This window comes from Pseudophryne corroboree, chromosome 8 (assembly GCF_028390025.1).
Source record: "Pseudophryne corroboree isolate aPseCor3 chromosome 8, aPseCor3.hap2, whole genome shotgun sequence".
In the NCBI taxonomy this organism is placed as follows: Eukaryota; Metazoa; Chordata; class Amphibia; order Anura; family Myobatrachidae; genus Pseudophryne; species Pseudophryne corroboree.
This window is the reverse complement of record NC_086451.1, coordinates 26,348,527-26,369,490: the sequence shown is the minus strand read 5'-3', so window position 1 is coordinate 26,369,490 and position 20,964 is coordinate 26,348,527. Positions and strand designations below refer to the sequence as shown.

At 42.5% G+C, this 20,964-nt stretch overlaps 1 protein-coding gene across 1 annotated transcript; it reads left to right on the top strand.

Moving 5' to 3' along the window:
- Window positions 1-19,144: 19,144 nt before the first annotated feature.
- LOC134949709 (olfactory receptor 5A2-like) lies at window positions 19,145-20,083 on the top strand. Its single transcript, XM_063938465.1, has one exon. It carries the CDS (start codon window positions 19,145-19,147, stop codon window positions 20,081-20,083), a length of 939 nt encoding a protein of 312 aa, XP_063794535.1.
- The last annotated feature ends 881 nt before the right edge of the window (window positions 20,084-20,964 follow it).

Sequence of the window (20,964 nt, the reverse complement as noted above, 5' to 3'; positions counted from 1 at the left end):
TTCGATATTTCTTCTATGTGATGAGTGGTAACTGCTGAAATGTCCAAACAAAATTAGATATTTCGAAGAGATACTTTGGATCTAAAATAAATTGCCAGGAACCTACTTGGTCATGACAGAAAATGTGGTCAGAAGATGGCCACCACAGGTCTAGCTAGGTGTGTAGTCATCAATTTGGTCACAGACGTAGCGGCTGAATCCCTTACGCCTGTGGCAAACAGGGGTGACCTATTATCCTTTCTTAACAGAATTTACCAAATGATCCCATCGATAGATTGAGATTGCACATTATACGATATCTGGCCAATTGCCTAAATTCAGCTGCCGCATTGCAGCATAAAGGGCAACATAAAGATCATTTGGATAATTCCACAAATGGTGTTATCAAAATGGACCATGTTCCTGTCTTTATTAAACGTTGCATAAATTAATTTCTTTATTTTGATTTGTAAGGACACAAGTACGGGGCAGTTATACGGCAGGGAAAACCACAAGGTCCAAAGTTTTCTTGGAAAAAAGATTGAGCAACATTCAATAAAGATCTGAATCCATGGATTTGTGTGTTGTGGTACAGGTGATTTGTGCATGAGATGGTGGGTGGACCTAAGTGGATGGGGCCACTACTGTGAGTGAGAATAATGATGGGATTCAAAGATACTTTGAATCAGGGCTTAAAGTGGTCCTGGTGAGGTGGTGGAACTCATGGAGGAGGACCATGGAGGCAGCAGGACCTGAGGAAGGAGTAGGTGGCTGCAGCTCATCAGCAATACTAGTGCCGTCTGTATCATCGATTGACGCAGATGATGGGGTGGGCTTTTCTGTTGGAATTACTGTGCAGGGCAATGGAGATAGTGGGACTAGTTCCCCCTACCATTACAGGTGGTGGAACTCAGTTCCACCTCATTCCCCCCCCCCCCACCCCACTTTAACCCCCTGCTTTGAATGTTTAACATTCTAGAGCCTCATTCAGAGCTGCACACAGAGCCAATGTTCTTGAAGGTGAGCGATTTTTTGCTGCTGCCACGAAAGTCCCAAAAATGTCCTACATTTTAGGGATTTTTGCTTTACACGGAGTGTATGTACAAAGGTGCTGCTGCAATCAAGACACACAAAATCAGAAATGCCTTGGAAAGTGCTGAGCGTTCTTGGGCAGTGATTGGCGGGTGGCTAAACAGACAGGAGATGGGCCGTGTCGCTAGCGCTCAGCCACTGACATAGGACACCATATACGGATGGAAAGACTCCATCCACCATAGGTGAGACTGATGGTGGCGCCTGAAGGTGCATCAGATGGTATTACAGCGTCTATGCATGCTTGCACCAGTGTTCATTGTGTTGACGAAAATTTTTACTAAACTACAGGACTAAAATTGCTAAAATTAGACTAAAAGAAAAACTGAGATCCACTGACTAAATCTTGACTAAAACAAAGCAAAAAAGCAACTAAGACTAAATATAAAATTAAAATCCTTGACAAAATGAGTACTGGAAGTTGGATTTTATGTTTTTAAAGTACAATTATGTATTCTAGATATTTGCTGAAAATAAATGTGACCTTCTGTGAAGGAAATAGGATTGTGTACTGCACTTGCTTGTTCTAACAAATTTAAGGCATTCATTTGTATATGATATAGGAGCACATGGTAAGTCATGATCAGTGTAACACATACTCAGCCTACTGAGCCTAGATTATTAATGATATATGGGAGCACTATGGTAAGTCAGGCTCAGTATGTAACACATTCTCAGCCTACTGAGCCTAGATTACTAATGATATATGGGAGCACTACGGTAAGTCAGGCTCAATATGTAACACATTCTCAGCCTACTGAGCCTAGATTACTAATGATATATGGGAGCACTACGGTAATCCAGACTCAGTATGTAACACATTCTCAGCCTACTGCGCCTAGTTTACTAATGATAGATAGGAGAAGTACAGTAAGTCAGACTCAGTATGTAACACATTCCCAGCCCACTGTGCCTAGTTTACTAATGATATATGGGAGTAGTATAGCAAGTCAGAATCAGTATGTAACACATTCTCAGCCTACTGAGCCTAGATTACTAATGATATATGGTAAAAGTACAGTAAATCAGACTCAATATGTAACATATTCTCAGCGTACTGAGCCTAGATTACTAATGATATATGGGAGCACTACGGTAAGTCAGACTCAGTATGTAACACACTCTTAGCCTACTGAGCCTATATTAGTAATGATATATGAGAGCACTATGGTAAGTCAGGCTCAGTATGTAACACATTCTCAGCCTACTGAGCCTAGATTACTAATGATATATGGGAGCACTACGGTAAGTCAGACTCAGTATGTAACACACTCTCAGCCTACTGAGCCTATATTAGTAATGATATATGGGAGCACTACGGTAAGCCAGGCTCACTATGTAACACATTCTCAGCCTACTGAGCATAGATTACTAATGATATATGGGAGCACTACGGTATGTCAGACTCAGTATGTAACACTCTAAGCCTACTGAGCCTATATTAGTAATGATATATGGAAGCACTATGGTAAATCGGGCTCAGTATGTAACACATTCTCAGCCTACTGAGCCTAGAGGACTAATGATATATGGTAAAAGTACAGTTAATCAGACTCAATATGTAACATATTCTAAGCCTACTGAGCATAGATTACTAATGATATATGGGAGCACTACGGTAAGTCAGACTCAGTATGTAACACACTCTCAGCCTACAGAGCCTATATTAGTAATGATATATGGGAGCACTACGGTAAGTCGGGCTCAGTATGTAACACATTCTCAGCCCACTGAGCCTAGATTACTAATGATATATGGTAAAAGTACAGTAAATTAGACTCAATATGTAAAATTTTCTAAGCCTACTGAGCATACATTACTAATGATATATGGGAGCACTACGGTAAGTCAGACTCAGCATGTAACACATTCTCAGCCTACTGAGCCTAGATTACTAATGATATATGGGAGTACTACTGTAAATCAGGCTCAGTATGTAACATATTCTCAGCCTACTAATCCTAGATTACTAATGATATATGGGAGCACTATGGTAAATCAGACTCAGTATCTAACACATTCTCAGCCTGAGGAGACTAGATTACTAATGATATATGGGAGCACTTTGGTAAATCAGACTCAGTATGTAACACATTGTCAGCCCACTGAGCCTAGATTACAAAACACATAGGTAAAGCTATGCTAACTTCTCAAGGGAATTTTAGAGAAATGTTCTTCAGCAAAATCCATTACAGTATCATTAAACTGCAAAAGTTATGACTAAACATTGACTAAAAATAGGCCAAATGAAAACTGAGAACCACTGACTAAATATTGATTGAAAAAATAAAAATAAAAAAGAGAATAAAATGTGATATTGAACAAACTACAATTTTAAATAAGAATCTAAGACTAAAACTAAATTTGAGTACTGGAAGTTGGATTTTATGTTTTTAAAGTACAATTATGTATTCTAGATATTTGCTGAAAATAAATGTGACCTTCTGTGAAGGAAATAGGATTGTGTACTGCACTTGCTTGTTCTAACAAATTTAAGGCATTCATTTGTATATGATATAGGAGCACATGGTAAGTCATGATCAGTGTAACACATACTCAGCCTACTGAGCCTAGATTATTAATGATATATGGGAGCACTATGGTAAGTCAGGCTCAGTATGTAACACATTCTCAGCCTACTGAGCCTAGATTACTAATGATATATGGGAGCACTATGGTAAGTCAGGCTCAGTATGTAACACATTCTCAGCCTACTGAGCCTAGATTACTAATGATATATGGGAGCACTACGGTAAGTCAGGCTCAATATGTAACACATTCTCAGCCTACTGAGCCTAGATTACTAATGATATATGGGAGCACTACGGTAAGCCAGACTCAGTATGTAACACATTCTCAGCCTACTGCGCCTAGTTTACTAATGATAGATAGGAGAAGTACAGTAAGTCAGACTCAGTATGTAACACATTCCCAGCCCACTGTGCCTAGTTTACTAATGATATATGGGAGTAGTATAGCAAGTCAGAATCAGTATGTAACACATTCTCAGCCTACTGAGCCTAGATTACTAATGATATATGGTAAAAGTACAGTAAATCAGACTCAATATGTAACATATTCTCAGCGTACTGAGCCTAGATTACTAATGATATATGGGAGCACTACGGTAAGTCAGACTCAGTATGTAACACACTCTTAGCCTACTGAGCCTATATTAGTAATGATATATGAGAGCACTATGGTAAGTCAGGCTCAGTATGTAACACATTCTCAGCCTACTGAGCCTAGATTACTAATGATATATGGGAGCACTACGGTAAGTCAGACTCAGTATGTAACACACTCTCAGCCTACTGAGCCTATATTAGTAATGATATATGGGAGCACTACGGTAAGCCAGGCTCACTATGTAACACATTCTCAGCCTACTGAGCATAGATTACTAATGATATATGGGAGCACTACGGTATGTCAGACTCAGTATGTAACACTCTAAGCCTACTGAGCCTATATTAGTAATGATATATGGAAGCACTATGGTAAATCGGGCTCAGTATGTAACACATTCTCAGCCTACTGAGCCTAGAGGACTAATGATATATGGTAAAAGTACAGTTAATCAGACTCAATATGTAACATATTCTAAGCCTACTGAGCATAGATTACTAATGATATATGGGAGCACTACGGTAAGTCAGACTCAGTATGTAACACACTCTCAGCCTACAGAGCCTATATTAGTAATGATATATGGGAGCACTACGGTAAGTCGGGCTCAGTATGTAACACATTCTCAGCCTACTGAGCCTAGATTACTAATGATAAATGGTAAAAGTACAGTAAATTAGACTCAATATGTAAAATTTTCTAAGCCTACTGAGCATACATTACTAATGATATATGGGAGCACTACGGTAAGTCAGACTCAGCATGTAACACATTCTCAGCCTACTGAGCCTAGATTACTATTGATATATGGGAGTACTACTGTAAATCAGGCTCAGTATGTAACATATTCTCAGCCTACTAATCCTAGATTACTAATGATATATGGGAGCACTTTGGTAAATCAGACTCAGGGGTAAATTTACTAAGATTCGTGTTTTCCCGTTTCAGGTCAAAGTTCAATCACGAATGACATCGAAAGTGTAAAACTGCAACTTTTTGAATTTGTTACGATGGATTTACTAAGCTGTCGTATTCGGGTTTTTCTTTTGTTCCGATGTCGATGTCATTCGTGTTTTTTTTTTGTTTTTTTACGGCAGTGATTAGCAAAACACTGCCGACTTTTTACAATGAATCTCGGCCGGATCTGTGTGATCCGTGCTGGGGTTCATTTTTTTTTTTTTTTTTAAATTAAACACTGTAAAATCCAAAAAAAAAATTGCGTGGGGTCCCCCCTCCTAAGCATAACCAGCCTCGGGCTCTTTGAGCCGATCCTGGTTGCAGAAATATGGGGGGGAAAATGACAGGGGTTCCCCCATATTTAAGCAACCAGCATCGGGCTCTGCGCCTGGTCCTGGTTCCAAAAATACGGGGGACAAAAAGAGTAGGGGTCCCCCGTATTTTTAAAACCAGCACCGGGCTCCACTAGCTGGACAGATAATGCCACAGCCGGGGGTCACTTTTATATAGTGCCCTGCGGCCGTGGCATCAAATATCCAACTAGTCACCCCTGGCCGGGGTACCCTGGGGGAGTGGGGACCCCTTCAATCAAGGGGTCCCCAGCCACCCAAGGGCCAGGGGTGAAGCCAGAGGCTGTCCCCCCCCCCATCCAATGGGCTGCGGATGGGGAGGCTGATAGCCTTTTGTGATAATGAAAAGATATTGTTTTTAGTAGCAGTACTACAAGGCCCAGCAAGCCTCCCCCGCATGCTGGTACTTGGAGAACCACAAGTACCAGCATGCGACGGAAAAACGGGCCCGCTGGTACCTGTAGTACTACTACTAAAAAAATACCCAAAAAAAGACAAGACACACACACCGTGAAAGTAAAGATTTATTACATACATGCACACAAACATACATACATACATACTTACCTTATGTTCACACGCAGGTCGGTCCTCTTCTCCAGTAGAATCCAAGGGGTACCTGTTGAATAAATTCTACTCACCAGATCCAGGGTCCCAGGGTCCTCGGGGCATCCATTTGTAATCCACGTACTTGCATAAAATAAGAAAACGGAAAGCCGAGCCACGAACTGAAAGGGGCCCCATGTTTTCACATGGGACTCCTTACCCCGAATGCCAGAAACCCACTCTGACTTCTGTCTAAGTGGGTTTCTTCAGCCAATCAGGGAGCGCCACGTTGTAGCACTCTCCTGATCGGCTGTGTGCTCCTGTACTGAGTGACAGGCGGCACACGGCAGTGTTACAATGTAGCGCCTATGCGCTCCATTGTAACCAATGGTGGGAACTTTCTGCTCAGCGGTGACGTCACTTTAGGTCAACCGCAGGGCAGAAAGTTCCCACCATTGGTTACAATGGAGCGCATAGGCGCTACATTGTAACACTGCCGTGTGCCGCCTGTCATACAGTACAGGAGCACACAGCCGATCAGGAGAGTGCTACAACGTGGCGCTCCATGATTGGCTGAAGAAACCCACTTAGACATCAGTCAGAGTGGGTTTCTGGCATTCGGGGAAAGGAGTCCCATGTGAAAACATGGGGCCCCTTTCAGTTCGTGGCTCGGCTTTCCGTTTTCTTATTTTATGCAAGTACGTGGATTACAAATGGATGCCCCGAGGAGCCTGGGACCCGCGATCTGGTGAGTAGAATTTATTCAACAGGTACCCCTTGGATTCTACTGGAGAAGAGGACCGACCTGCGTGTGAACATAAGGTAAGTATGTATGTATGTTTGTGTGCATGTATGTAATAAATCTTTACTTTCACGGTGTGTGTGTCTTGTCTTTTTTTGGGTATTTTTTTAGTAGTAGTACTACAGGTACCAGCGGGCCCGTTTTTCCGTCGCATGCGGTACTTGTGGTTCTCCAAGTACCAGCATGCGGGGGAGGCTTGCTGGGCCTTGTAGTACTGCTACTAAAAACAATATCTTTTCATTATCACAAAAGGCTATCAGCCTCCCCATCCGCAGCCCATTGGATGGGGGGGGACAGCCTCGGGCTTCACCCCTGGCCCTTGGGTGGCTGGGGGGGGGGGACCCCTTGATTGAAGGGGTCCCCACTCCCCCAGGGTACCCCGGCCAGGGGTGACTAGTTGGATTTTTGATGCCACGGCCGCAGGGCACTATATCAAAGTGACCCCCGGCTGTGGCATTATCTGTCCAGCTAGTGGAGCCCGGTGCTGGTTTTAAAAATACGGGGGACCCCTACTCTTTTTGTCCCCCGTATTTTTGGAACCAGGACCAGACGCAGAGCCCGATGCTGGTTGCTTAAATATGGGGGAACCCCTGTCAATTTTTTCCCCATATTTCTGCAACCAGGATCGGCTCAAAGAGCCCGAGGCTGGTTATGCTTAGGAGGGGGGACCCCACGCAATTTTTTTTAATAAAATAACAACTTTCCCACCCCTTCCCACTGATATACATGCACGGATCTCATGGATCCCTGCATGCCTATCCAATCACGGGAAAAAAAAGCAGGTCTGTTTTTTTTTTGCACTTTTTTACGAGTTGTAATTTTTCACGGCAGTGTTTTTTTTTTTTTTGCTTTGCACTTCTTAGTAAATTACCGAGATTCATACTTAAACAGCCGCGTTTTGACCGATGGTGTATTCATTCGTAATTTTTTTCTTGGACTTGCAAAAAATTACGAATGCCCTCATCACTGCCGTGATTATTGCTTAGTAAATTACCGAGATGACACTTTGATGAAAAAACGGCATCTCGGTCAAAATCGGGAGCTTAGTAAATTTACCCCTCAGTATCTAACACATTCTCAGCCTGAGGAGACTAGATTACTAATGATATATGGGAGCACTTTGGTAAATCAGACTCAGTATGTAACACATTGGGGGTAATTCCAAGTTGATCGCAGCAGGAAATTTTTTAGCAGTTGGGCAAAACCATGTGCACTGCAGGGGAGGCAGATATAACATGTGCAGAGAGAGATAGATTTGGGTGTGGTGAGTTCAATCTGCAATCATAATTGCAGTGTAAAAATAAAGCAGCCAGTATTTACCCTGCACAGAAACAAAATAACCCACCCAAATCTAACTCTCTCTGCAAATGTTATATCAGCCTCCCCTGCAGTGCATATGGTTTTGCCCAACTGCTAAAAAATTTCCTGCTGCGATCAACTTGGAATTACCCCCATTGTCAGCCCACTGAGCCTAGATTACAAAACACATAGGTAAAGCTATGCTAACTTCTCAAGGGAATTTTAGAGAAATGTTCTTCAGCAAAATCCATTACAGTATCATTAAACTGCAAAAGTTATGACTAAACATTGACTAAAAATAGGCCAAATGAAAACTGAGAACCACTGACTAAATATTGATTGAAAAAATAAAAATAAAAAAGAGAATAAAATGTGATATTGAACAAACTACAATTTTAAATAAGAATCTAAGACTAAAACTAAATTTGAAATTCTCGTCAAAATTAACAATGGCTCACAGTGGGCATATCAGTCCCTGTGCATTCAATACATGGATGTACACCAGGGGAGGGCTTTGTAGCGTCATTAGCATAAAGACGCAGACGGACAACTGCAAAGAGACAGAGCCATGCCCAGGGACGGCTCTGCCATTATGCAGCTTTAGGCTGCTGCCTAGGGGCACCAACCACTAGAGGGCACCACTGAATTCATCCAGCAAAAAACGGAAGGATGTTTCTGTATGCGGGTCAGTAATGAACTTACAGATGGGGGGATGGAACACAAATATATGTATGTCTGTGCATATATATGTATGTGCAGAATCCAGACGCAAGTCAGAAATGCCGACACCGGAATCCCGACAGCCAGCATCCTGAATGTTAGTATGCCGGGCAGGGTTAGGGTTAGGCTGCGGGGAGGGTCAGGGGAAGGGGTAAGGTTAATTAATTTATTTAAAATTATTGATATTCTGGTGGTCAGGATGCCACTGTCGGTATATCCAACCCCAGTGAAATATCTCTACATGCAGCGGTGCAAGTATGCGGGTACGGGTGGGTACGGCGTACCCTTAAGAATTTCCCCGTGGGTACGCCGTACCCACACCGACGGGCCGCTGCTCGCTACCGCTGATATGAGGGGAGGGGAGCGCAGCCTGCGCCTCTCCTGCTCCTCAATGTCTTCGTTCAAATCAGCGCTGCCCGTGAGCCAATCAGAGCTCGCGGAGCTTTGATTGGCTCACGGATTGGCGCTGAATTGAACTCACCCGGGGGAGACTGAGGGGAAGGATAGGCGCAGGCTGCGCTCTCCTCCCCTCACACACGGGAGACAGGACAGCAGTAGCGGTGAGCAGGGGAAGGGGGGCTGCTTCATGAATACCTGGCACTGTGGGGGGCAATGTATATCTGGCACTGTGGGGGGCAATGTATATCTGGCACTATGGGGGGCAATGTATATCTGGCACTGTGGGGGCAATGTATATCTGGCACTGTGGGGGGCAATGTATATCTGGCACTGTGGGGGCAATGTATATCTGGCACTGTGGGGGCAATGTATATCTGGCACTGTGGGGGGCAATGTATATCTGGCACTGTGGGGGGCAATGTATATCTGGCACTGTGGGGGGCAATGTATATCTGGCACTGTGGGGCATTCGTGTATCTGGCACTGTGGGGGCAATGTATATCTGGCACTGTGAGGGCAATGTATATCTGGCACTGTGGGGGGCAATGTATATCTGGCACTGTGGGGGCAATGTATATCTGGCACTGTGGGGGGCAATGTATATCTGGCACTGTGGGGGGCAATGTATATCTGGCACTGTGGGGGCAATGTATATCTGGTACTGTGGGGGCAATGTATATCTGGCACTGTGGGGCATTCGTGTATCTGGCACTGTGGGGCATTCGTGTATCTGGCACTGTGGGGCAACGTGTATCTGGCACTGTGGGGCAACGTGTATCTGGCACTGTGGGGCAACGTGTATCTGGCACTGTGGGGGTCATATGTGTATCTGCCCCTCCCCATATGTGTATCACGCCCACATTTAATTGGCCACGCCCCATATGGAATTTGGCTACACCCATTTTTTTGTGCGCACGCCTTCAACGTACGCACACAGTACCTGTAAGACGTTTTTTTCTACTTGCACCACGGTCAACATGACACCATATACAGTATTATACAGTATATAAAGACTAGACGGCACTCATGGACTTTTAAAGTGAAAGTATATTGTGAAGAAAGTCACAAAATGTTATCACTTTAACAGTCTGTAGGGCTCATTTATCATTTTATATTTATAGCTATATCCCCAAAAAACACCTGTTTTTGAGGATTAGCCACAAATATTAAATATCCCCTGAATGCAAGAAGGAGGGAACACAGCAAGTGTCTCCAGTAGGTGTCTATGGGGAATGCGAAGCTGCCCGATTTACCAATATCCAGAATGCAATGCATTCCCGATATTGGCCCCTGTAGCTACCGCCATCTGAAGATGGCAGCAGCCCGTTGTAGCCTATGGGCTACAAATCGCAACCGTAGCCAGCAGAGTCGTGCCCCCCCCCCCCCCCCCCACCACCCCTTCCCCCATAAGAGGCCTAAGTGCTTGTGCGGTCTTAGCTGACCACGCATGTGCAGGAGTTCCGGCAGCCGCAACAGCACACTGCAGGGACTGGATCCTTTGGAAGCCCCAGTTCCTGCCTGTGCTGCATGATATATTCAGGGGATATTGAATATGCGATCCTTGATAAATGGACCCCCGTGAGTGTTGTCCATTTTCTCTGTAAATGTGTAATGAGGCAATTCACTCCAGCTCACCTAGGTGCCACCTGCATCTCCCCTCCGGGAGATGGGGGTGGGGGCGTTTGCAGATTAGGGGACGTTAGGCTGAAAGTTTGTCTAGGATGCAAAAAAACCTTGCACCGGCCCTGGCCACGCCATGTTTGCGTCTACCTTTGAATCAGCCCCCTAATGTCCGCAGTGCTGTAAATCGCATTACTACAATGTTAGCATGCTGTGTTGGATACTCCAGTGTCCACAAGGCATACCATGGGGTCTATATACTGAGCACTGGAGAGAGATAAAGTGGACACCGATAAAGTTCCAGCCGTACAGCTCCTAACTGTCATTTTTCAAACGCAGCCTGTGGTATGACAGTTAGGAGCTGATTGGCTGGTACTTTATCTCCACCCACTTTATCTCTCGCCAAAGCTTTGTACATAGAATGCCATACCCCTGGATACCCCTGCACTGCAGCAGCTTGCAGCCCTCATGCAGGGGGAGAATAGAGCACTGGTACTGCCCCCTCCTATATAATGTGTAAATTGATTTGCACTTCATTAAAACTCATTTTGTCCTGTGGCGTAGTGTATTTTCCTTTTACTCAGTGAATGCAACTTTGCACCTTATTAGTAACACTGTCCGGGTATGTCCTGTATTGTGTATGAATTGCCCGATTCTGAGTCTCACGTAATGCGGATGCAATTCTGGAAGTGACAAGACGCGTACCGCTCAGAATGGCTTGTAAGCGCTCTGAGGCTTTAAGGCGCGTCTGCAGCCTGGGACACATTTGCAATTTGCTAAAAAAAAATCTTTGATCCGTCCACATTCGGAGCTGCGTACATGAATCAGGCGCACTATGTGTTAAAGATTTGCTCATTGTTAGAAAGCTGTTTATCTACAGATCCCACGTTGCGATGTCATGGGGGATCTGCTCCGGAGGGCTTTGTGTATGTACATAGGAGAGCAGGGGGCAGAGCAGCGCCGGAGACAGCAGGAGAGACTGTGAGTATGGCACCTGATACATCACGCATAAGCCACGGGCTGTAAGGAATCATAACAATATAATATACACTCATATAATATATACACTTTGTATTTCATCTAAGCTACATTCTGGGGGATTGGTAGAAGGTGCGAACTTTAGGCCAGTTTTATATTCGCTGGAAATCGCTGCGAGATTCTGAGGACTTTCCACTCAAAGGGACTTATTCAGACCTGATCGCAGCAGCAAATTTGTTAGCAGTTGGGCAAAACCATGTGCACTGCAGGAGAGGAAGATGTAACATGTGCAGAGAGAGTTAGATTTGGGTGGGGTGTGTTCAAACTGAAATCTAAATTGCAGTGTAAAAATAAAGCAGCCAGTATTTACCATGCACAGAAACAAAATAACCCACCCAAATCTAACTCTCTCTGCACATGTTACATCTGCCCCCCATGCAGTCAGTGCACATGGTTTTGCCCAACTGCTAACAAATTTGCTGCTGCGATTAACTCTGAATTAACCCCAGAGTCGCCAGATGTAACAGAAGGAGACTTTTCTTCGTAGTATTAAAAATAATTTATGGCAGGTAAGAAAAGGTTGACTCGCCAGAAACACGCTGAAAATTCGAGAACACTCAGACTACATGCATTGTGGGCCATCTGTCCTACAAAATATAATAAAGAGCAACATTAAACATATGAACTACTTTGTCACTAATTTATACTCAATTAAAGGCCACCAAAAATATTGATGAGCCATAATTATTTAAAGATTTTTTTTTATTACAGGGAATAATGTTTAAAAAATAATAACAGTTAAAATTATGTAGACAACAATATTTTATGTTAATAAGGGCCATTTTAATTAATTTCTTAATGATTAATTAATGGTAGAAGCAGCAGTTATATTACAAGCTTGTAGCACAATGACTGCCGGCGTGGATGTCCTTCTATCATTAATTTATTAATTTGACCTAAATTAACATAAAAATATTATTGAGCTCACAATTTAAAATGTTCTTGTTTTTTCAACATTAATCTCCAATAGTAAATTAATGAAATAATTATGTCCCATCAAGGTATTTATTGTTTTTTGGTGCCCCTTAATTGGTGGCAAAATAATATGTATGTTGAATGTTTGTTATGGTCTGCCCAGGATCAAATATATTCGAGTTGAGCAATCTCGCCGGCCAGAGGCGCCTATTTTATTTGCAAGTTTTTCTGGTCATTTTCTAGCAAGATTACAAGTTGCAGGCTATTAAATCTCGCAACAAGTTTTAAAACTTGATGCGTATGATAAATGTGCTTCAGCCAATCAGCTCCTATCATGTGTTTGAAAAATGACAGTTGGGAGCTGATTGGCTGGATCACAATTTATCATATGCGAAGAGTAAAAAAAAATTTTTGGATGATAAAACTTGTTGATAAATCAGCCCCTTAGTGGTATACTTAGTGATATTTGTGGCTCATATTTATCAAGCCTTAGAGAGTGATAAATTACACAGTGGTAAAGTACCAGCCAATCAGCTCCCAACTGTCATGTTACAGGATGTGTTTGAAAAATGTCAGTTAGGAGCTGATTGGTTGATATATTTATCACCTATGGTCTACAGCTCAACAGCGTCAGAGAATACACTTTTTGTTTAGCAAATAAACACGGAGTCTGACTGAATCAGGAAAAGGATTGTTTTACACCTTGGTAAAACCCTGTAAACACTGCAGGTGGGACAGATTTAAAATGCAGAGAGGGATTTAGTGATGGAGAGGGTCGTGTCCCAGCTTAATTCTAAATTTCAGTACAAAAAACGAGGCAGAGATCCAGAATGCTTCGTATTCCAGAGCATCGTCAATTTCACAGTGTAGCAGCCTTCAAAAAAAAATAACCTATGGGGTCTGCCTTTGAGTTAGAAAAAGGGTGTCCACCGCTTTCGTTGGATATCCAGAATTTTTGTATGCTCCTAATTGAGAACATAAAACTAGGGGCCTAATGCAGACCTGATCGCTCGCTAGCGTTTTTTGCACCGCTGAAATGTTTAATCTGTTGTAATTAATATGTGCTGAAATATGAATATGTTCTAGTCATAGTGGTTTTGTAGTTTTACATATTCATGAATGTGTTCTCCTTTACAGTTTGGTTTATAAAAGGCTTTTACTGAATAAAATGACACTGTATACAGGGCCATTGAGCCTGGGCGGGCCCCGGTACTGTTTTGGGGGCGTGACATAACTGGAGGCATGTCCACGCCCCCTTATAAGATAATGTATTATAAAAAGTATTTTCAGTGCTGGACGCTCCACAGGGGAGGTTGCCATGTGCCTATCCTTTGGGGGTGATCAATTTCCTCTATGACCCATTACTCTGTACCCTTTCTGTCTGCCCCATGCTCTTGTAAGCCTCCTTTCAGCTCCCCTGCTCTCCAGGTAGTGGGGAGGGTCCGGTGACATCACTGAGACTCCGGGCTGCTGGGGGCAGGAGAGGGAGGAATGACTGCTCGCTGCTGCCCTACTACATGCCGAGTCTGGGTAGAGTGCTCCCTCCCCCCTTTGGCGACACTGACTGTATATGATAAAATAAAGTTTGTATATATGTATAACGTAATATTAGGTTTCCCAAATAACTGTTCCTCTAATCATTACCGTGTCTATAATAATAAATTCATCTCTGAGTAAAATAGATTGCTTTTGTATTACATTTTATGGATTGAGCATGACTATGAACAATTAACTTCTAAATTAATTAATTCCAGCTGGACTGGTCGAAAAATGTGCAGATTGGACAACAAGCATATATGTTACCACCCTAAACTTTGGGAAATAGACTTGCATTTGTTAAAACCAGTCAGTTCGTGATGAAATGCGTCAGTCTATAAGTTTCATGAAAGCCTGCATATAGATGCATATTGGTCGCTAATTGGCTGGAGGATACAGAATTGGATAGCTGGCCATATTAGACTGGTGTATTTTTATTTTGATATTTAATTGCTTTTAATTCTCAATAAATACTACCATTTTTGGTAACTGACTTTTGTATATTTTTAGATTTTTTTTATTTTTTATTTATTCAATCATTAAATATAAATGAGAATTATAATCTATGTTTTGTTACCGATTTTAAAGCACAATAGAAACTTATGGAGCTATATAGAAATTAATGATGATGATGATATTATTATTATTATTATTATTATTATTATTATGACCATCATATATAATAAAATGTATTGATTCTGGGAGAATTGCCAACTCATGCTGATCTAACTATCCATTCTATATATCCCAAAGTGTCTGCTCCTAAGGTGACCACAATACCCGATAATGAACCATCTGAAATTGATCGGCTCATTATTGGACCACACTTTCCTACTCTCCCAGAACATCTGGGATCTCACAAATATCCAGCAGCTTTCCTGGTTCCCTGGAGAGTAGTCCAGTGGCCTGAGGGCTTGATAACATGATTCACGGTGAAATGCGTCGTTGTGGTTATGCCCAGATGAACAATGAAGCAAATTGTGGAATTGCATGGTGAAGGTTAGGGCTGCGATTATGCAATTAATGGCACCACATCCCCCACACCTTCCACCATGGCATCAACCTCCAGGGACACTCCAGAAGGTACATTTAAAAAGTTAGCAAGTATGTGTTGGACATGATGATAAATACAGTCGGAAGAAGATAGCAAATGTCCTCTAGCTTTCTCTGTGCTTCTTCCAACCCCACACACACAGATCCCAGTAACTGTGAAAGGGATCCTGGCAGCACATATACAATCTTAACAAGAAAAAACAAATTCCCTCAGCACACTGTGAATATGCCAGCAAAAGAGACGTACATCCTACATAATAATAGAAATGTAGAGAGCTCAGTTACTTACATTTGCCACCAGCCCCTGCAAGGTATCTCTGTTCTGGTGGTTTTACACTACATGATAATGGGGGGCTGGAAAGTGGGGTGTCGAGTCTTGTGCTGTGTTGTGCTGCTCAGTCCAGTCCAGTGTAGTAAGTGTATTGTGCTGCATCAGTCCAGCCAGTCACAGTGTTGGTGACCTCTGCTGCCATATATCCAGTGTAGCTGTATAAAGTAGTGCTGTGTTGTGTTGTGCTGTCCAGTCCAGTGTAGTCAGTGTCTTGTGCAGCATCAGTCCAGTGACCAGTCACAGTGGTGGTGTCCTCTACTGCCATATATCCAGTGTTACTGGCGTATAATTCCCGTGATACTGGCAAATAATTCCCGTGATATTGCCGTATAATTCCCCTAATACTGGCGTATAATTCCTGTGATACTGGCGTATAATTCCTGTGATATTGCCGTATAATTCCTGTGATATTGTCATATAATTCTCGGAATACTGGCGCATAATTCCCGTGATACTGGCGTATAATTCCTGTGATATTGCCGTATAATTCCCGTGATACATCCATATAATTCCAGTTATCCTGTCGTATAATTCCATATAACTCCATTTAATTCCGTATAAATCCAGTCCAGTGGTGCTGCCATATAAGTTCAGTGGTGCTGTCCTTTGCTGTATATTATTTACTCCAAATAAAGGGGTTATTAATATTTAATCCAAATAATTTTTACAGGGTTTGCCCTGTGAGGTGTAGGGGGTATGCTCTCTTGTGCCGCATATTGGCTCTCATTCCGAGTTGATCGCTCGCTAGCTGCTTTTAGCAGCAATGCACACTCTAGGCCGCCACCTTCTGGGAGTGTATTTTAGCTTAGCAGAATTGCTAACGAAAGATTAGCAGAATTGCAGTAAAATCTTTTCCTGCAGTTTCTGAGTAGCTCCAGACCTACTCCTAGATTGCGATCACTGCAGACTGTTTGGTTCCTGGTTTGGCCAGCCACTCCCCTGTTTCCCCAGGCACGCCTGCGTTTTTACCTGACACGCCTGCATTTTTTTTAGCACACTCCCGGAAAACGCTCAGTTACCTCCCAGAAACACCCCTTTCCTGTCAATCACTACCTGATCAGCAGTGCGACTGCAAAGCGCCGGTCTGCTTTGTGTAAAACTGCATAGTTTTGAGTAAAAGTACTTTGCGCGTGCGCACTGAGGCCCATGCGCATGCGCAGAAATTACGATTTTTGCATCATCGCTGTATAGCGAAAATCTGCAATGAGCGAATAATGGAGAACAAACATTTGGAGGCTTAAATAGGGAAAGATCAAGAACCACTTCCTCCTAGTGCTGAAGCTGCTGCCACTAGCATGACATAGACAATGAAATGCCATCAACGTCGTCTGCCAAGGCCAATGCCCATTGTGATAGTAGAGGACATGTAAAATCCAAAAAGCCAAAGTTCAGTAAAAAGACCCAAAAAAGAAATTTAAATGGTGTGAGGAGAAACGTAAACTTGCCAATATGCCATTTACGAGACGGAGTGGCAAGGAACGGCCCTGGCCTATGTTCATGACTAGTGGTTCTGCTTCACATGATGATGGCCTTGACACTTATGTTGGTGTTAGACGTGCGTCCGGTACCCGTCATTAGTGCAGTGGGATTTAGACAAATGATGGAGATATTGTGTCCAAATCCCATCTAGATTCCACTTCACTAGGCAGGCGATACCGAGGTTTTGCATTTAATTCCAGTGATTTGGACATATAATTATTAATTACAGTGATTTTGCCAATTAATTCCAGTGATTTGGACGTATAATTTTTAATTCCAGTGATTTTGCCAATTAATTCCAGTGATTTGGACGTATAATTCCAGTGATTTTGCAGTATAATTCCAGTGATTTGGACGTATAATTATTAATTCCAGTGATTTTACCAATTAATTCCAGTGATTTGGACGTATAATTACAGTGATTTTGCAGTATAATTCCAGTGATTTGGACGTATAATTATTAGTTACAGTGATTTTGCCAATTAATGCCAGTGATTTGGATGTATAATCCCAGTGATTTGGACGTATAATTCCAGTTGGAACTGTTTGTGTTGCTTGGCTTAGTCATACAGCTACCTCATTGCACCTCTTCGACATCTTTGCATGAGGTGCTGTTTGGGGCCTAGTTTTTGAAAAGTGCCATCCTGTCTGACACTGCCATATGAGTCCAGGGGTACCGCTGTATTAGTGCTGGGGAACTGCCATATAAGTCCACCAATTGCAGAATTTTTTAAAAAAGGACAGGGGCGTGCTGGAGATGCTGTCAGTGGACCGAACAATTGCGTCCCACTCTCGACATTCAGCCACTGCATGACACTACTAGATGGGCCAGGTGGTTGTGTCGCTTAGCTTAGTCATACAACAACATCAGTGCACCTTTCCTTCTTCTTTGCATCATGTGCTGTTTGGGGACTTTTTTTATCTGCCCTCCTGTCTGCCACTGCAGTGCCACTCCTAGATGGGCCAATTGTTTGTGTCGCTTGGCTTAGTCATACAGCTACCTCATTGCACCTCTTCTACATCTTTGCATGAGGTGCTGTTTGGGGCCTAGTTTTTGAAAAGTGCCATCCTGTCTGACACTGCAGTGCCACTCCTAGATGGGCCAGGTGTTTGTGCCGCACACTTGTGTCGCTTAGCTTGGTCATACAGCCACTTCGGTGCAACTTTTAGGCCTAAAAACAATATTGTGAGGTGTGAGGTGTTCAGAATAGACTAGAAATGAGTGGAAATGAATGTTATTGAGGTTAATACTACCGTGGGAGCAAAATTACCCCCAAATTATGTGATTTTAGCTGTTTTTATGTTTTTTCAAATATCATCCAGATCCAAAACCAAAACACAAAAGGGTGGTTTTGGCAAAACCAAGCCAAAACACGAAAGTGGAATTAGAACTAAAACCAAAACACAAAACACGAAAAGTGCCAGCCGCACAATTTTGCTATTTGCTACACAATGGTGGTTTTGGAATAAATGTGTGGATCAGTGGGCAATTATCTGTAATTTGGGGGTCTATGTACTAAGCCTTGGAGAGAGATAAAGTGGATGGATATAAACTACCAACCAACCAGCTCCTAACTGTCATTTTTCACACACAACCTGTAATATGCCAGTTAGGAGCTGATTGTCTGGTAATTATCTCCATCCACTTTATCTAACTCCAAGGCTTAGAAAATAGATCCTTTTGTTTATGTGTTGTATAAAAAATACATACATTCTAGATACAATGAAGAGACAAAAATTAGGAGCAAATCTGAGCCCAAAATTAAACTTTTCCAAGAGCACAATATACTGTTATGATATAGGAGCATACAAACTTTACATAACTCAACCAATCACTTTTAATAGAGAGATAATATTCTTATAAAGATTCTTTCTATCTTTCAGACCAACAGTGATCCAATGGAAAAAGTTGTCAGGGAAAACAAATCATCTGTGTCCGTATTCCTGGTTGTTGGATTATCTGAATCTGAAGAACCTCAACTTCTCCTCTTCCTCATGTTCCTCTGCATCTACCTGACCACTGTGATTGGTAACATAATGATTCTCTCTCTGATTTCCTTGGACCAACGACTGCACACGCCAATGTACTTCTTCTTGGCCAACCTCTCCATCATTGACATCATTCTTTCCTCTATAACTGTCCCCAAGCTCCTATCCATCCTTCTTACTGCCCAGAAGACCATCCTCTACTCCGAATGTGTCACCCAACTTTTGTTTTTCCAACTCTTTGTGGTGGCCGAGTGCTACCTTCTGGCAGCGATGGCCTATGATAGATACGTGGCTATCTGCTTCCCACTTACCTACACGCTTATTATGAGTAGAGTGGTCAGGATCAGGTTGGTCATAGCTTGCTGGGCTTGTGGTCTTGGGAACACATTAGTCCAAGCTTTTTCCATTTCCCATCTTGATTTTTGTGGTCCCAATACAGTGGACCATTTCTTCTGTGACGTCACTCCTCTCTTAAAGTTGTCTTGTTCTGGCAAAAAGTTTGCTGAAGCAATATTTTTCATAGTTGTACTTATCACTGGGATGGGGCCACTGACTTTTATCCTGGCTAGCTATGCCCGGATCATCGCTGAGATTACAAAGATTAGCTCCAGCCGAGGGCGCTTTAAGACCTTCTCTACTTGCGCCTCTCATTTCACAGTGGTGGCCCTTTATTACGTTAGTGGGCTCTTCAGCTACATCTGGCCGTTATCCACTTATGCCATGGACAAAGATGTCAAAGTGGTAGCTGTACTGTACACTATCATGACCCCAATGTTGAATCCCATCATTTACAGCCTGAGAAACAGAGAAGTAGTACAGGCATTAAGGAAGGCACTTGGAATAAAGTGATTATAATAATATTTTTACATCCTGTATCTTAGAAATTTACCCTACTCCCCCACAATGTCCAGAGGTCACCCAAATTAAGGAGACCCCTTCCAAACTCCAAAGGTAGCAGGAAATTCTCTGGCAAGGGAAGTTACCTGCCTGCAAGTTGGGAAAGGATGTGCTATACACAAATCTTGACATCAGCCATTCCCAAGTCAGGGAATATTAGCATCATTATTGTTAAATATTCTTATTAATTAGTTGATATTCAAGCAAAATAATGATGATGTAAAACTAATTTAATAAACTTTATAATGTCTCATCATTCGCCTTACAAAATTCCATATTAAGCATTCAAATAATGATCGCTTTGCCCATTTTAAGTAAGCAGGGAACTTTTACCAGCAGCCAAACAGATAGTTACAAATTACAATTTACAGTATGTTGATTTTAAAATGTCCATTTATTTAGAAGTCTTGCAGCCAGCCTTTTAGGTGTGTTTGTGGGTTGGTCCTTGGTCAAGGCACCATGGGATACAGCACTACCTTGAAAGGAAGGTGGAAAAAGGAATGTGCTTTGTCTTCTCCTTAAATTCATTCCATGGGCTCAATTCAATTAGGGACCTATGTGGCGAGTTGCAATTGCAACACCATAGAAACACCAGTGACAGCAGCAGAACTCACCCCTGCTGAGGAGCTATGGGGCTGCAAACCGAAATACGTGAGTCCAGAGCTACCAATAGTGCAGAATATAGTCATATGCAGGGTAATTGAATTTAGCTCCATATGTGCTTTGCAAGATACTTTGACATCCTCCTAGTGGTTACACAGAAAAATAAATGTATTACTGATAAGTTTATATTTACAGCAGAATATAATAAAGATTTACATTTCTATATTCTA

Coding starts and splice junctions, on each gene's coding strand:
- LOC134949709 (XM_063938465.1), top strand. CDS start 19,145: ATGGAAAAAGTTGTCAGGGAAAACAAATCATCTGTGTCCGTATTCCTG.